The 14,936-nt window shown below is 42.3% G+C and overlaps 1 protein-coding gene across 3 annotated transcripts in view; it reads right to left on the reverse strand.

Moving 5' to 3' along the window:
- The window catches only part of CYTH3 (cytohesin 3), a 92,974-nt gene that overhangs the window by 24,741 nt on the left and 53,297 nt on the right, over positions 1-14,936 (reverse strand). For all 3 annotated transcript variants that reach the window (XM_059896266.1, XM_059896265.1, XM_059896267.1), the window contains exon 2: positions 1,800-1,882. In XM_059896266.1, coding sequence (XP_059752249.1) covers positions 1,800-1,882 — 83 coding nt within the window. The remainder of the gene's footprint in view (positions 1-1,799; positions 1,883-14,936) is intronic.

Here is a 14,936-nt window from a genome sequence, read left to right on the forward strand (position 1 = left end):
TACAAAGAAATTTTTATTCAGACCCTATGATCTTAGGTGCCAAGAAACTTCAGGCTCAAACTGTGAGCCCCTAGAAAGGAGCTGCTGTCTGGACACGGCTCGGCTCTGCAGCAAGTGGCCGGGGAGGCCGCGCTGACTCTGGCGTGACAACGGTTAGGAAGCGTCCCAGGCAGCAGCCGCACGTCCAGTCGATCCCCCGAGGAAGCCGCAAGTGCTGCTCCTCTGTACCGTTTCTGCAACTATCACAGATGCTGCAACTCTGAGACTGTGGCTTGACTCCTCTGGGTCTCCCACGGGACCCCCTCCACCCTGTCCTCTGAGCACACAAGTGTGCAAAATGCAACGGTTGTCTGTCTGTGTTTTGTCCGTCATTCTACTCCCACCAGCTAGTAGGCGCTCGGTGCACAGCTAGAACTCAATATATGTTTAGTCCATTATTCAAAAGACACCTGAGTGCCAACAATGTGCCAGGCGGCATGGCAGGGACCCTGGTAGACGAAGCGGGGCCTCGCCATCGACTTCCGGGAGCAGGACGTGTGCAGGCGCCGCTGCCGTGTGAAGACGCCCTTCGTGACTGTGGAGTCACACGTCGCTCGCCCGTGACTCCAGGCGTGACTTCTCTTCCAGTGAGTCCACGCCGCCCCATGAGCACGAGCTCTGCTTCACCAGCCCGGGTAACTCTTACGCTCTGCCTCTCCGTATGGTTCGGATAAACGCATACTAAATACCCACTTTTTTACATTTTCATGAAGCTACTTGATTTACAATTTTTTAAAAAATTTATTTTATTGAAGTATAGTTGATTTACAATGTTGTGTTAATTTCTGCTGTACAGCAAAGTGATTCAGCTACACATACACACACACACACACACACACACACACACACACACACACACACATATATAGTCTTTTTCATATTCTTTTCCATTATGGTTTATCACAGGATATTGAATATAGCTCCCTGTGCTCTACAGTAGGACCTTGTTGTTTATCCATTTTTTTTTTAATTGGAGTGTAGTTGCTTTATACTGCTATGTCAGTTTCTGCTGTACATCAAAGTGAATCAGCCATACATGTACATATATCCCCTCTTTTTTGGATTTTCTTCCCATTTAGGTCACCACAGAGCACCAGGTAGAGCTCCCTGTGCTATACAATAGGCTCTCATCAGTTATCTGGGTTTTTTTTTTTTTTCAGTTTTAAATTTTTATTTATTTATTTATTTTTGGCTGTGTTGGGTCTTCGTTTCTGTGCGAGGGCTTTCTCCAGTTGCGGCGAGCAGGGGCTGCTCTTCATCGCGGTGCGCGGGTCTCTCACTATCTCAGCCTCCCTTGTTGCGGAGCACAGGCTCCAGACGCGCAGGCTCAGTAATTGTGGCTCACGGGCCTAGTTGCTCCGCGGCATGTGGGATCTTCCCAGACCAGGGCTCGAACCCGTGTCCCCTGCATTGGCAGGCAGATTCTCAACCACTGCGCCACCAGGGAAGCCCCAGTTATCTGTTTTATAGTAGTGTATATATGTCAATCCCAATCTCCCAATTCATCCAACCCCCCGCCCTTTCCTCCTTGGTATCCATATGTTTGTTCTCTACGTCTGTGTCTCTGTTTCTGCTTTGCCCATAAGATCATCTGTACCATTTTTCTAGATTCCACATATATGCGTTAATATACGATATTTGTTTTTCTCTTTCTGACTTACTTTACTCTGTACGACGGTATCTAGGTCCTTCCACGTCTCTGCAAATGACTTGATTTACAATTTTACCTAAGAGCAAAAACTAAAAGACATTTTTTTTACCTCGATGTCATCAATAAGTTCCTTTTTTCTTCGACGAATGTCTAAAAGTTCTTCTCTCTCTTCTAATGAGAGGTCTTCAGGCACTGAAAGAAAAAAAAAAATCAAGTTAAACAAGTAAACAACAGCTACTCCAGAGAACAATTTGCCAACTTCTGGTGAGGCTGAAGATGGGTATATGTACAAGCCAGCAATTCTGTGTGTAGGTATTATCCCAAGGAACCCTTGCTTACAGACCACATGTAAGATATTCATAGCAGCATTGTTTTAATAGAAAAACAACCTAAGTTTCCACTAATAAGAAAATGAATAAACTGTGGTATATTTATGAAACAGAATCTCACACAATTAACAATGGCTGAACTCAGTCTTCCAACACAGATGAAACCCACAAATGAAAAGAAGATAAAAGCAGGCTGAAGACATACACTGTACGTGACACCTTCCACAGAGGGGTGACATATACATATGCAGAGCATAAATAAATGCACAGAAATGATCAACATCACATTCCTTTTTTTTTTTAATGGCAGTTGTTTTTTTTTTTAATATTTATTTACTTTTGGCTGCGTTGGATCTTAGTTGTGGCACACGGGCTCACTAGTTGTGGCACGCGGGCTTAGTTGCTCCGTGGCATGTGGGATCTTAGTTCCCTGACCAGGGATCGAACCCACGTCCCCTGCGTTGGCAGGCGGATCCTTAACCACTGCATCACCAGGGAAGTCCCTCAACACCACATTCTTGATAGTGGTTCCTTCTGAGAAGGTTGGCTTGTGAGGAAATACATTCCAGAATGATATTAGGGAACGTCAATGCAGTGGGTAAAGGCTGGCTGGTACATGGACATTTAATTTTAATTGACAGGGTTGTTCATAATATCCTTGCATTAATGATTAACCTCTGCAGTATTTTCCATTCCTACTATGTCTATATTCTCTTTTCTTTGTGCTAGAATTGGCTTTTATCTCATTAAGCTTTTCAGAGAAACAGCTTTTAATAATCCTCTACCGTGTGTTTAATTTCTATTTCACTAATCTGTTTAAAGAAACAAAAGATTAAGAATCTGAGTAAATAGCAAGAGAACATGTAGAGCTTCTACAAACAAATTAAGATAATGTGATCATGGTGCAGGGACAGACAAACGGACTGATGAACCAGAAGACAGTAGCCAGAAAAATACACACAGACCCACAGAAACTTGATTTACAACACAACTGACATTGCAGCTCAGAGACAGGGCAGACTCTTCTATGTATGTTACGTGCTACATCAGTTATCTCCATGTAAAAAAATGAAATTGAATTCCTGGTTATATTTTTAATCGGTTCCAGAATAAAGGCTTAAATTCAAAATTCTTAAGAAGAAAAATAGAAAATGTGTTTATAAATTCAGAGTAGGAAATTATATCACACCACCAAACACCCACCCCTGCCACCGCCAAGTAACTTTGAGAGCAGCCATTATTATCCTAATTTTATAACTGAGGAAACTGAAGCCAAGAGACGTCTAATGATTTTCCCTGGTGATAGAGAAAGAATATTTGAAGATGTACTGGCTAAAATGTTCCATATTTGATAAAAGACATGAACATACACATCCCAGGTGCTTGAACTCCAAGTAGGATAAACCCAAAGATCCACAGAGTCCCCGAGTAGGCTACGGGCGGGCCCAGCAGCTCAAGAGTGTCATCAGGGACCCGGTCTTTCCATTCTATAGTCCAAAGTGTCAGCTTCATCGTAAAGCTGCTGCTAGCGGCTTCCAGAGGCTTCTTATTCATGTATGGGGTGGGGTGGGGAGACCCAGATCAAGAGAAAATGTGAGAACCAGCAGAGAATGATGCATCCAAAACCAAGAGAGGAGAGAATTTCAAGAGGGAAAAACCCAACAACGTCAAATGCCACAGTAAAATAAAGAAGCAAGTGTGCAATTTTTGAACCTCCCAAGGAATTACTCTTACCAGCAAGCAAGCACCTTACTGTAATATAGAGAGAAATCAAAAACTAACCGGTTGGTTGACACTATCCTGTTACGAAAAAAATAAATGCACCCAAAGAGTCAAATCGAGTCTGTCCAGTATGGACTGGGCTCCCAAAAGGGGCCTCATTTAAAAAAAAAAAAAAAATGTTCTGCTGAGTTCTCCTATGTAGCTATATGAAAATAAGAGTCTGAACGGGTGCCACTCGAGTTCAATCATCAATAGACTTTGGTTTAAGAAAACCCACCTCCAGTTTTCTCCCCTCCAACTCTGATGATGAGTAGGGTTGGCTGATAACACTGAAGGTACATTTTAAGTGAATCTAAACACCAGAATGATTCAACTCAAGAATCATGACCTTTAATGGATTTCCTTGATTTTCTCTCAGTAATGCCCATCTTTTCCTATCCCTTTAAGGCCCTAAAGAGTTAAATAAAGTACTGACCATTTACTTTACCCGTAATTCTGACCAGAATTTGCATGTCTAAAAGAAAGACAAATTCTGTAAGGTGGGATAACGATATTGTGACTATGTTAAAAAAAAAAAAAGTCTTTATTCATACTGTAGAATTTAGGAGCTGTAATATTATTACATCTGGACTTTACTTTGAAATAGTTCAGCAAAAAATTAATCAAGCAAAATGATAAGTGTTAAATCTATTTGATGGATATATGGGCATTCATTACCTATTTTATACTCTAAGGGTTTGGAATTGATTGATTGATTGATTGATTGATTGCTGAATTGGGTCTTCGTTGCTGTGCACAGGCTTTTCTCTAGTTGTGTTGAGTGGGGGCTACTCTTCATTGTCGTGCGGGGGCTTCTCATTGCAGTGGCTTCTCTTGCTGTGGAGCACGGGCTCTAGGCGCGCAGGCTCAGTAGTTGTGGCGCACGGGCTTAGTTGCTCCACGGCATGTGGAATCTTCCCGGACCAGGGCTCGAACCCGTGTCCCCTGCATCGGCAGGCAGATTCTTAACCACTGCGCCACCAGGGAAGTCCTGGAATTTTTCATAAGTTAAAAAAAAAGTTTCAAGTATAAATGGCCAGTAGCACCTTTTCAGGGTATTTGGCTAAAGTATTAATGAAAAATAATGGAATGTTTCCTGGCACATTTAAAAGAATAAATAAAAAGAAAACAAGTATATAATGAAATACTCAGGACCAATCTCTGTACAGCTGTCACTTAAATATCTTGATGTCCTACTATTTCTTTTAACACCCTGAATGTACAGTGAATACCAGCATTTTGCTGGTATTCAGTGAAATTCTATCAGTATCTCTCTGCATTCAAAATAACTTTGCAGCCACATAATCCTCTCACACACAGACAATTTCACGCATGCAAGTGCCACAGGAAAAAAATGGGAAGATAAGCCATGTTCAGAGAAGGTGTTCTTAATTATCAAGACCTTTCCCACAACTCAGCAGTCTTCTCCCAATGAAGGCAAAAAGAAGGTTTGGTTCACTTTATCATCTACATTTTGTCACTTTGACATTGTTAGGTAAGATGAAACGAAAGTCTACAGCTGATTTATTTTTCCTCCTAAGAAATCCAGTGGTTTATTTTTCTTAATTGAAAAAGTTATACATGGATATGGTTATTACACACATACATACTCTCTCTCTGAAAACATACAAAAGGGCATACAATGAGAAATTTCCTTCCAACCTCAATAAAAGCTTTTTTTGAAAAAACAAGTTAACTGGAACCTGCTGGTGAAATTTCGTGCAATCACTGCAGTTGATCACGGTCTTCCTGATTCTCCAGAGATAAGGGCCTTGCTTAAGCCTCACCACTTGGGGCCCGTTTCTCGTCTGCAGAATGACGGGAGACGGTTAGCCACAACACAGCAGGTGTGGTTTCTACAAATATAAATGTTTTCACAGGGGAAAAGCAATGTGGAAGGATGTCAAGAAATTCCCCATTTTAGTACAAAGGCGTTGCCAGAGAGGTTTCAGATTAAGAATCAGGAGTGATTTGTGTAATTTAGCCCAGGCCCCTGCCTTTCTTGAGAAGGCACTGGCTTCCCACAAATGGAGGCTTGCGGGTGGGAGGTCTGTGTTTGGGGTTCATGATTTGTATGAATTTACTTAAAGTACTTGGGTGGGAAGTTCTGCTTTCAGCCAAGACAAAGTAACAGGGATAGATTTACCCTCCTGTCTGAAATGACTAGAACAACGGACACAGTTCTACACCCTGCCAGGTATCTTTCAAAAAGGAAGATGAAACAAAATCATTTTCAGACATTAAAAACTTGAAAGAATTCATCACTAGTTGATCTGTACTATAAGAAACGTTTAAAAGTCCTGGGGTGGGGACTTCCCTGGTGGTGCAGTGGTTAGGAATCTGCCTGCCAATGCAGGGGACACGGGTTCGAGCCCTGGTCTGGGAAGATCCCACATGCCGTGGAGCAATTAAGCCCATGCGCCACAACTACTGAGCCTGTGCTCTAGAGCCTGCAACCCACAACTACTGAGCCCGCATGCCAAGAGCCCGTGCTCCGCAACAAGAGAAGCCACCGCAATGAGAAGCCCATGCACCACAACCAAGAGTAGCCCCCGCTCGCCGCAACTAGAGAAAGCCCGCGCGCAGCAACGAAGACCCAGGGCAGCCATAAATAAATAAATAAATAAATAAATTTATATATATTAAAAAAAAGTCCTGGGGTGGGGTGGGGTGGGGGGTGGAGAGATACCAGATGAAAGTCTGTATCTACACGGAAGAATGGAAAATACTGTAAATGGTAACTATGTGAATAAACATTTTCCCCTCATGATGTGAATCTCTTTAGAAGATTTACTGCTACTGTTCAAAGCAAAAATAACGAAAAGTGTGTTGGGTTGATAACACACATAAAAGTAAAAGAGCACAAAGGCTGGGAGGGGAGAAATGAAAGTACACTGTTACAAGGTTCTTACCCTGGATGTGAAGTGGTGTAATATTATTTGATAGTAGACTCTGATAAATTAAAGGTATATAATATCTAAAAAGCATTACTACTTAAAAACTAAAATAAACCACTAAAATAAAGCATGCAAAAAATATATTAATAAGAAACTGAGAATCATTATTTTATGATGTTTAATGAAATCTAAGATCCCATCAAATATAAGATGAATCCTCCACTTCAGTGATTTCAGAATGTAGAAAATTTTGCAAATCAGAATCAATGGAAAAAGGGAGATTATCATACATACTGACATCAAAGCATAAGCAAATGGTATCTCAAAGTGTTTTCTAATTTTCAAATTATATTAATAATCTATTTACCTAACAGATTCCAATCCACCAAGAAGCTATAATTTGGTTCACTGCTATAAATATCTAATGACTCCCTTACAAATTTTACACGCACACACACACACACACACACACACACACGATCTTCCATAAAGTTAATCAGCAGTTCTCCTAGGGGAAGATAATGTTCCACAGATGTGAACTGTGGCCAGAAATCTTCCCCTTGTTTTAGTCACTAAATGTCAAATGTGATAATTTAACAAATTTGATAATAGGTGATAAAACAGGGTTTCAAACAATCACATGCACATGACTCACAACTGCATATTTTTGGTACCTAGTTCTAATGCAAACTGATGTCACTTAACCTTAATTTTACCTTGATTACTAATCCATACTAACTTTTTTGTTATTGTATGGTATTTTTCAGAGTTTTGGTCAATGCCATAGGGCACTAAGAATGCTGGGAAAGCATGGGCTTGGCCTCTGGTCCCGTTAATTCACTAAATGGGAACCCTGTACTGGAGTGTGGTTTAACCCAAATATTACCTACCTGGAACACCACAAAAACCAGTGACTTAAACTGTTAAAGCAGGATGAGTTCCTAGCTACTACGAAGCAGTGTGGTTATACCAAGAACATAAAGGCAGGCTGTGGCCATCGGCAGCTGTGCCTCTAGGTCTGGTCACCACCCAAGGACTGTATGCCTTCAGTGAGGTGATAAAGCTGAGTCCAAATGGCTAACAGGGCCAGCAGTATGTCAACCACACTGGGGGCCAAGTCAGTGGAGGCTCCAGATCGCTAAAGCACTGCGACCAAACTGCAGCGGCAGCCTTTCTGCCAGGGACAAGGAAGAAGAGAGTGTGCCTCGCGGGGAGAGGCGCTCTGAGAGGCCGGGCTTCTACGGGACAGGAAGGTCCTGGCCCCCGTGGACCACTCAGCAGTCACCTCCTGTCACGTCCCCTCATCCTCCTTCGTGATCTTTCTTTGTCCTGGGACACTCATGCTTTGCCCAGCCTTCTTTGGATTAGGTGAAATACCCCTTTAGACAAACAAAAACTCAAGAGTGGGCCACCAGCATACCATCATTAAGGGAAATTCTGAAAGAATGAACTTCAATCAAGAGAAAAGACCCAAGATGGGAGGGGCGGGACACCAGAGGGAATCATGGGCACAGATTTACAGAAGGAAACCTAAAGAAAAAGTGACTACACAGGATGATACCTACACAGGATGTCTCATAGAATAAAAGATAGCCAGCAACACTAGCATGGAAATGGGAAGAGAAATAACTTGCTCTGAAGTTCTTAAGAGTTCTGAGGAGGAGGGCCTGCATAATTAACTTTGACCTGGCAAGCTAAGAATCCATATTAAAATGTCTAGGCTAAGCAGCAAAGGAATGGAAATGGAGTTCAAAATGCCCGAAAAAGAAAGAGAAAGAGGACGAGAAACTGGAATGAGAAAAAAATCCAAAACAACAAAGAGAAACAGAGAAAAACTGTTAGATATGTCAATTCTATCTCAATACAGCTGAAATTTTAAAAAGAAAAACCATTAGAAATACAAAATGCAAAATATGGGAGTAGGAGAAAAAAAAAAATCCAAGCATTGATTTTTACTGTGGAAGACTGAAGAAAGAGTCTGTGATATGGCACAGTTCCTCCGATCAGGAAGGTGGGAGGCTCGGGGACTTCCTTTGCCCAAGAGAGGGTGGCACAGAGGACACCATGCAGGACCCGGAACCCAGGCCTCGCACCCCTCCTGTCTGGGAACCCCAAGATCACCGTGCTCCGGAGAAGCCCGGGTCAGCAAGCTTCTGAATGAAACCTACTGTGGAAAGAGACCACTGGCAGGGAGAGTCCAAGACATCCCAGCTGTTGCAGCCGCCTCGGCTGAGGCCCCGGACCTCAGGGAGGCAACTCAGCCCCAGCTGACCTGCCAGCTCCTTGCAGCCACGGGGGTGGGCGGACCCAGGCAAGAGCGGTCCATGAACTGCCAGCCAACTCCCAGAAATGTGAGCAATAGTAACCACTGTTGTTTTAAGCCAATCACTTTGGAATACTTTGTTATGAAGTCGTAAGTAACTGATACATTTACAATGAACATGAACAGGAAAAAGGACCAAGTTTAAAAACCCGGACATAAAAAAAATGCACAATGAAAAAACACCCAACTAAATGCTCTTTATAAGAGGTTTATTTATTTATTGTTTTGGCCTTTTTTATTGAGCCAAATATACACAACATAAAATTTACCATTTTAATCATTCTTAAGTGTACAGTTCAGTGGCACTAAGTACATTCACAATGTTATGCAACCATCACCACTGCCTATTTCCAGAATTTCTCATCATCCCAAACAGAAGCTTTGTAACCATTAAACAGTAATTTCCCATTCTCAACCCCCAAGCCCTAACCGCTGGCTAGTAACCTCTTTTATACTTTACATCTCTCTGAATTTGCCTGTTCTAGGTATATCATGTAAGTAGAATCATACAATATTTGTCCTTCTGTGTCTGGCTGATTTTACTCAGCATAATGTTTTCAAAGTTCATCCACATTGTATCAGAATTTTATTCCTTTTTGCAGCTGAATAACATTCCATAATGTTTAGCCACCATTTTGCTTATCCATTCATCTACTGATGGATATTTGGGTTGTTTCTACATTTCAGCTACTGTGAACAATGCTGCTATAAACGTGAGTGTACAATTTTTGAAGTTTAAATCCACAAACACGGATTTGGTCCACAATCAAATATCATACTATATATCACCCCTCTTAGTACATCATGATACATGTTAATATGTTAAAGATTCCATGAAATCTGTAACCAAAAAAAGAAGCACCAACAACACTAATTGTATTAAACTAAGAGGATTCTTAACTGACTTGACCACGGACTCATCTTTTAAAAAATAGAACATCTCTATGCTGTGTAGCCTACTGAACATAATTAAGGACAAACAGGCCTAGGTTTGTTTTTTTTAATTAATTTTTATTGGGGTATAGTTGTTTTACAATGTTGCGTTAGTTTCCGCTGTACAGCGAAGTGAATCAGTTACACATATACATATATCCACTCTTTTTTAGATTCCCTTCCCATTTAGGTCACTACAGAGCACTGAGTAGAGTTCCCTGTGCTATACAGTAAGTTCTCATTAGTTATCTATTTTATATATAGTAGTGTATATATGTCAATCCCAATCTCCAAATTCATCCCACCCCCCTTGGTAACCGTAATTTTGTTTTCCACATCTGTGACTCTACTTCTGCTTTTCAAAAAAAGTTCATCTGTACCATTTTTCTAGATACAAGAGGCTTATTTATTTATTTATTTTTGGATGTGCTGGGTCTTCGTTGCTGCATGCAGGCTTTCTCTAGCTGTGGCGAGTGGGGGCTACTCTTTGTTGCGGTGCATGGGCTTCTCATTGCGGTGGCTTCTCTTGTTGCAGAGCACAGGCTCTAGGTGCACGGGCTTCAGTAGTTGTGGTGCACAGGCTCGGTAGTTGTGGCTCGCGGGCTCCAGAGTGCAGGCTCAGTAGTTGTGGCGCACGGGCTTAGTTGCTCCGCGGCATGTGGGATCTTCCCAGAACAGGACTCGAACCCGTGTCCCCTGCATTGGGAGGTGGATTCTTAACCACTGTGCCACCAGGGAAGTCCCAAGGCTTATTTAAAATATAAGAACACATAACAACTGAAGGCAGAAGGGTAGGGAGTGATATACCAAAGGAAAACTGGTCCCGTGACATGAACACAGGCAAAACAGACTAAAGATAAAGTCACTAGATACTGACATTGTTCCATTAATCACAAAATTAACAAGTCTGAACATATATGCATCTAACACAATAGCTTCAAAACATATAAAGCAAAAATTGACAGGGTACACGTAAAAATGGACTCTTCCTAAAGGCAAAAAGGAAAAAAAGAAAAAGCTATAGATTTGACTAATACAATTAACAAGCTGAACTAGTAGACATAATATGCTTCATCAGTTTTAAGAGGTGTGTCTTTACGTCTCTGAAATATAATGTGACATACAGAGGTCACTGCCTTCACATCTGTGAATACACTTACGACTGCCAGGGGCGCTACTAAAGTGCTACTCCTTGATGGTTCTGCTAAAAACACAATTTAAGAACCATCTCATAAAGAAATAAGCTGACTGCTGCTTCAAACCTTGCATTGGCACCCTCTGGTAAGATCAATAAAGTCTCAGCATGAAAACCTGCAGAATTTGGACCCCGCCCCTCCCAGACAATACAGGAGGGCCCTTCAGAAGAGCTGTGCGCCTGTGCCTTGAGCAGCAGAGAGGACACTGCTGTGTGTACTGCTTCTGTCAAAAACGCAAACACCTGCTCTGTGCAGAGAACGAGGCTCTGGTCCTAAGCTTTAGGGGTACCTTAACCAACTTATTTTGCTCATATTTTACCTTCTATGTGTATAGACAATTAGTAGACGTTGTTTAGAAATCAATGTTTAAAGAAGTTTAAAGAACTCTTCCAAACAGTATAAGTAAAAAAAATTCTAAGTGAGAAGAAATCATTAAGTCTGGTTTAATTGACAGCTTTTTTTTTCCTTAATGGAACATAAAATAATGACGCATCTTACAACTGATGGAGACACAGATTCAATCAGATCACTGTCCCCAGCAGCTGTGCAATATGCATTCTTTTTGGGGGCATGGGGAACATTTATGCAAGCCAACTGTATACAGTCCATCAACAAGGTCTTACTAACTCTCACGGGACCAGTGTGGTGGATACAATGAATTGGCTTTGCTCCACCGAAAGCTCAAAATTACATCGCCGGACTCTCTTACGTTTAGACTTCTGAAGATGAATTAGGCTGTACCCATGGGATGCACCACCCAGGATTCCACAGAGGGAAGTGAAGCAGGGGTCCTCGTCCTGCCTTTGCTTACAGAATGCTTCTTGGCTGGCCAGCGAGGATGCGGAAGCAGAGGGTTTCCGTCAACAGCCTTCTGGCGCTCATTCTCCAGGCTCCTAGGAATCGAGACGGTGCTGCAGCAGAGTGCCTTCTGGATCCAGGCTTGTGGACCCCTTCCTCGCTGGAGATACACGTGGATCTCAATGATTCCAGGGGTCGCCTATGAGGAGCTCCATTAGTGACTCAATTCTGGAGACCAGGCCAGAGCCCAGTGCCCTAGTCATTCCAGAGCTGTGTCCAGCACCCCAATTCCCTATTACTTTATCCCTTCCTGCCCAAGACACAGCCAGCTTCGTGTGTCTCCTGTGGAACTCTTATGGAAACAATGATATCATGAAGACCACATTCTCTGAGCACAGAATAATTACGTTAGAAATCAATAACAAAACAGTGATTAGAAAAACCCATTTGTTTGGAAATTAAGGAACACAATTCTAAATTACTCCTTGGTCAAAGAAGATATAATGTAAATGTGAAAATTCTGAGAAGACAATGATGATGAAAAACTACATATCAATACTTGTATGCTCCAGCTAAAACAATCCTTAGAAACTCACAACCTAAAATGCTTATTTCAGAAAAGAATTAAGCTGAAAATAAGCAAAGCATTCACCTTTAAAAAATTAGAAAAATAATAGTTTAAAACCCAAAGGAGAAAAATAACAGAAAAGAAATTCATTTTAAAAATGCAATGAAGTGCAGCCCCTCTGGCAAAAGTCTGGCAGTTCCTCAAAAGGTTCAACACGGAGTCTGCATGTAATCCAGTGAGTCCCCTCCTCGCAGGTGTTTACCCAAGAAAACCGAGTACATACGTCCACACAAAACCTGGTGCACGGGTATTCACAGTAGCATCAGTCACAACAGTCAAGAAGCAGAAACAACCCCAATGTCCACCGAGTGACGAATGGATAAACGAAGTGTGATATACCCACACAATGGAATATTACTCAACCATAAAAAGGAGTGAAGCACCGATATTTGGACATGTTATGCTCAGCCAGCCACAGAAGACCACGTACTGTATGGTTCCATTTACAGGAAATGTTCAGAACAGGCCAAGAACAGACAAAACAAATCTGTGGTAATAGAGACCAGAAGAGGGGTTAATCTGGGGTGGGAGGAAAGGTGCTGAATGAGAAGTCAGACAAGAGGGCCTTCTGGGGGACGGCAAATGTTCTGTATTTTGATCTGGGTGGTAGTTACACAAGCCTGTGTGCTTATCCAAGTAAAACAGCCTGAGTTCCGTGTGCACTTAATGTCGGGGCATTGTATTTACTGCCCCTGCAAGTCTACTTCTGGGTAAGTGATCCCTTATAACCCTCCATAGAGAGAAGGAAGAATTTCCTTGAAGACACTAAAAGAGCATTCTAAGAGCCTGCCACACACCAACAGAAATCGATGCTTGCCCACCTAGGAGGACTTCAGGACAGACTGGTCTGAGGTACAAAAAGATGAGTCAGAAGGCCTCACTGCCACCTCTGCCTCACGTTCCGTACCTCTAAAACACAAAACACCAAGTAAAGGGCAAGAAGCCACTGCGGCATTATAAGGGACACGGGGGAAGGGGAATTTTTTTTTTCTTTTTAGAGCAGACCTCATCTTTATTGCACTTTACTCCATTGTGCTTCACAGATATTGCCTTTTTTTTTTTTTTTAAACAAATTAAAGGTTTGTGGCAACCCTGAACTGTCAGATGTTATTTTTTAGCAATGAAGTACTTTTTCATTGAGGTATGTACATTGGTTTTTTTTGTTTTTTTATAAATTTATTTATTTTATTTTTGGCTGCATTGGGTCTTCGTTGCTGCGCGCAGGCCTTCTCTAGTTGCAGCGAGCAGGGGCTACTCTTCGTTGCGGAGCATGTGCTTCTCAATGCAGTGGCTTCTCGTGTTGCGGAGCACGGGCTCTAGGCGCGCGGGCTTCAGCAGTTGTGGCACGTGGGTTCAGTAGCTGTGGCTCACGGGCTTAGCTGCTCTGCAGCATGTGGGATCTTCCTGGAACAGGGCTTGAACCCATGTCTCCTGCATTGGCAGGTGGATTCTTAACCACTGCGCCATCAGGGAAGCCCGCACATTGTTTTTTTTAGACGTAATAACGCTACTGCAGACTTAATAGACTGCTGTACAGTGTAAACGTAACTTATATGCACTGGGAAACCAACACACACAATGTGACTCGCTTTACTGCAGTGGTCCAGAGCTGCATCTGTGACGTCTCCAAGGTTTGCCTGTACCGGATAACTTATTTCAGAAAATTGAAAATCCATCAATTATTAAGTACACCATTATTTTGTGTCCTGTTAAGAAAAAGCACTAAGACTACCAAATTTAATTTTAAGATGACAAACTGTAAGATGCATTCCAGTTTTAGAGAGGTTAAAATGTGTATCTTAGGGCTTCCCTGGTGGCGCAGTGGTTGAGAATCTGCCTGCCAATGCGGGGGACACGGGTTCAAGCCCTGGTCTGGGAAGATCCCACATGCCGTAGAGCAACTGGGCCCGTGAGCCACAACTACTGAGCCTGCGCGTCTGGAGCCCGTGCTCTGCAACAAGAGAGGCCGAGATAGTGAGAGGCTGGCGCCCCACGATGAAGAGTGGCCCCCGCTCGCCACAACTAGAGAAGGCCCTCGCGCAGAAACGAAGACCCAACACAGCCAAAAATAAATTAAAAAAAAAAATGTGCATCTTAGAATCAATGACAGAAGAGCTATGAAGAATGCTTACTTTATAACGGAATAACATCTCTTAATTCAAAATTGGTTTTAGAGCAGATAAAAATCATTGCTAACTGCTCTAGAAGACGAAACCTTTGTAATGACTGCTGTTACTCCAAAGTCTCCCTCACCCTCCGGTGTTCGCATCTATCCCTGGGAAGGAGTTAAGAATCATTGCACAACAGAGAGATGAAGTCAGCAATAAACTAAGAATGAAAGCAGTCACTGCAAGTTTTTTAAATAACCGCTTTGTCTTTAC

Source organism: Balaenoptera ricei, chromosome 15 (genome assembly GCF_028023285.1).
Source record: "Balaenoptera ricei isolate mBalRic1 chromosome 15, mBalRic1.hap2, whole genome shotgun sequence".
Taxonomy (NCBI): domain Eukaryota; kingdom Metazoa; phylum Chordata; class Mammalia; order Artiodactyla; family Balaenopteridae; genus Balaenoptera; species Balaenoptera ricei.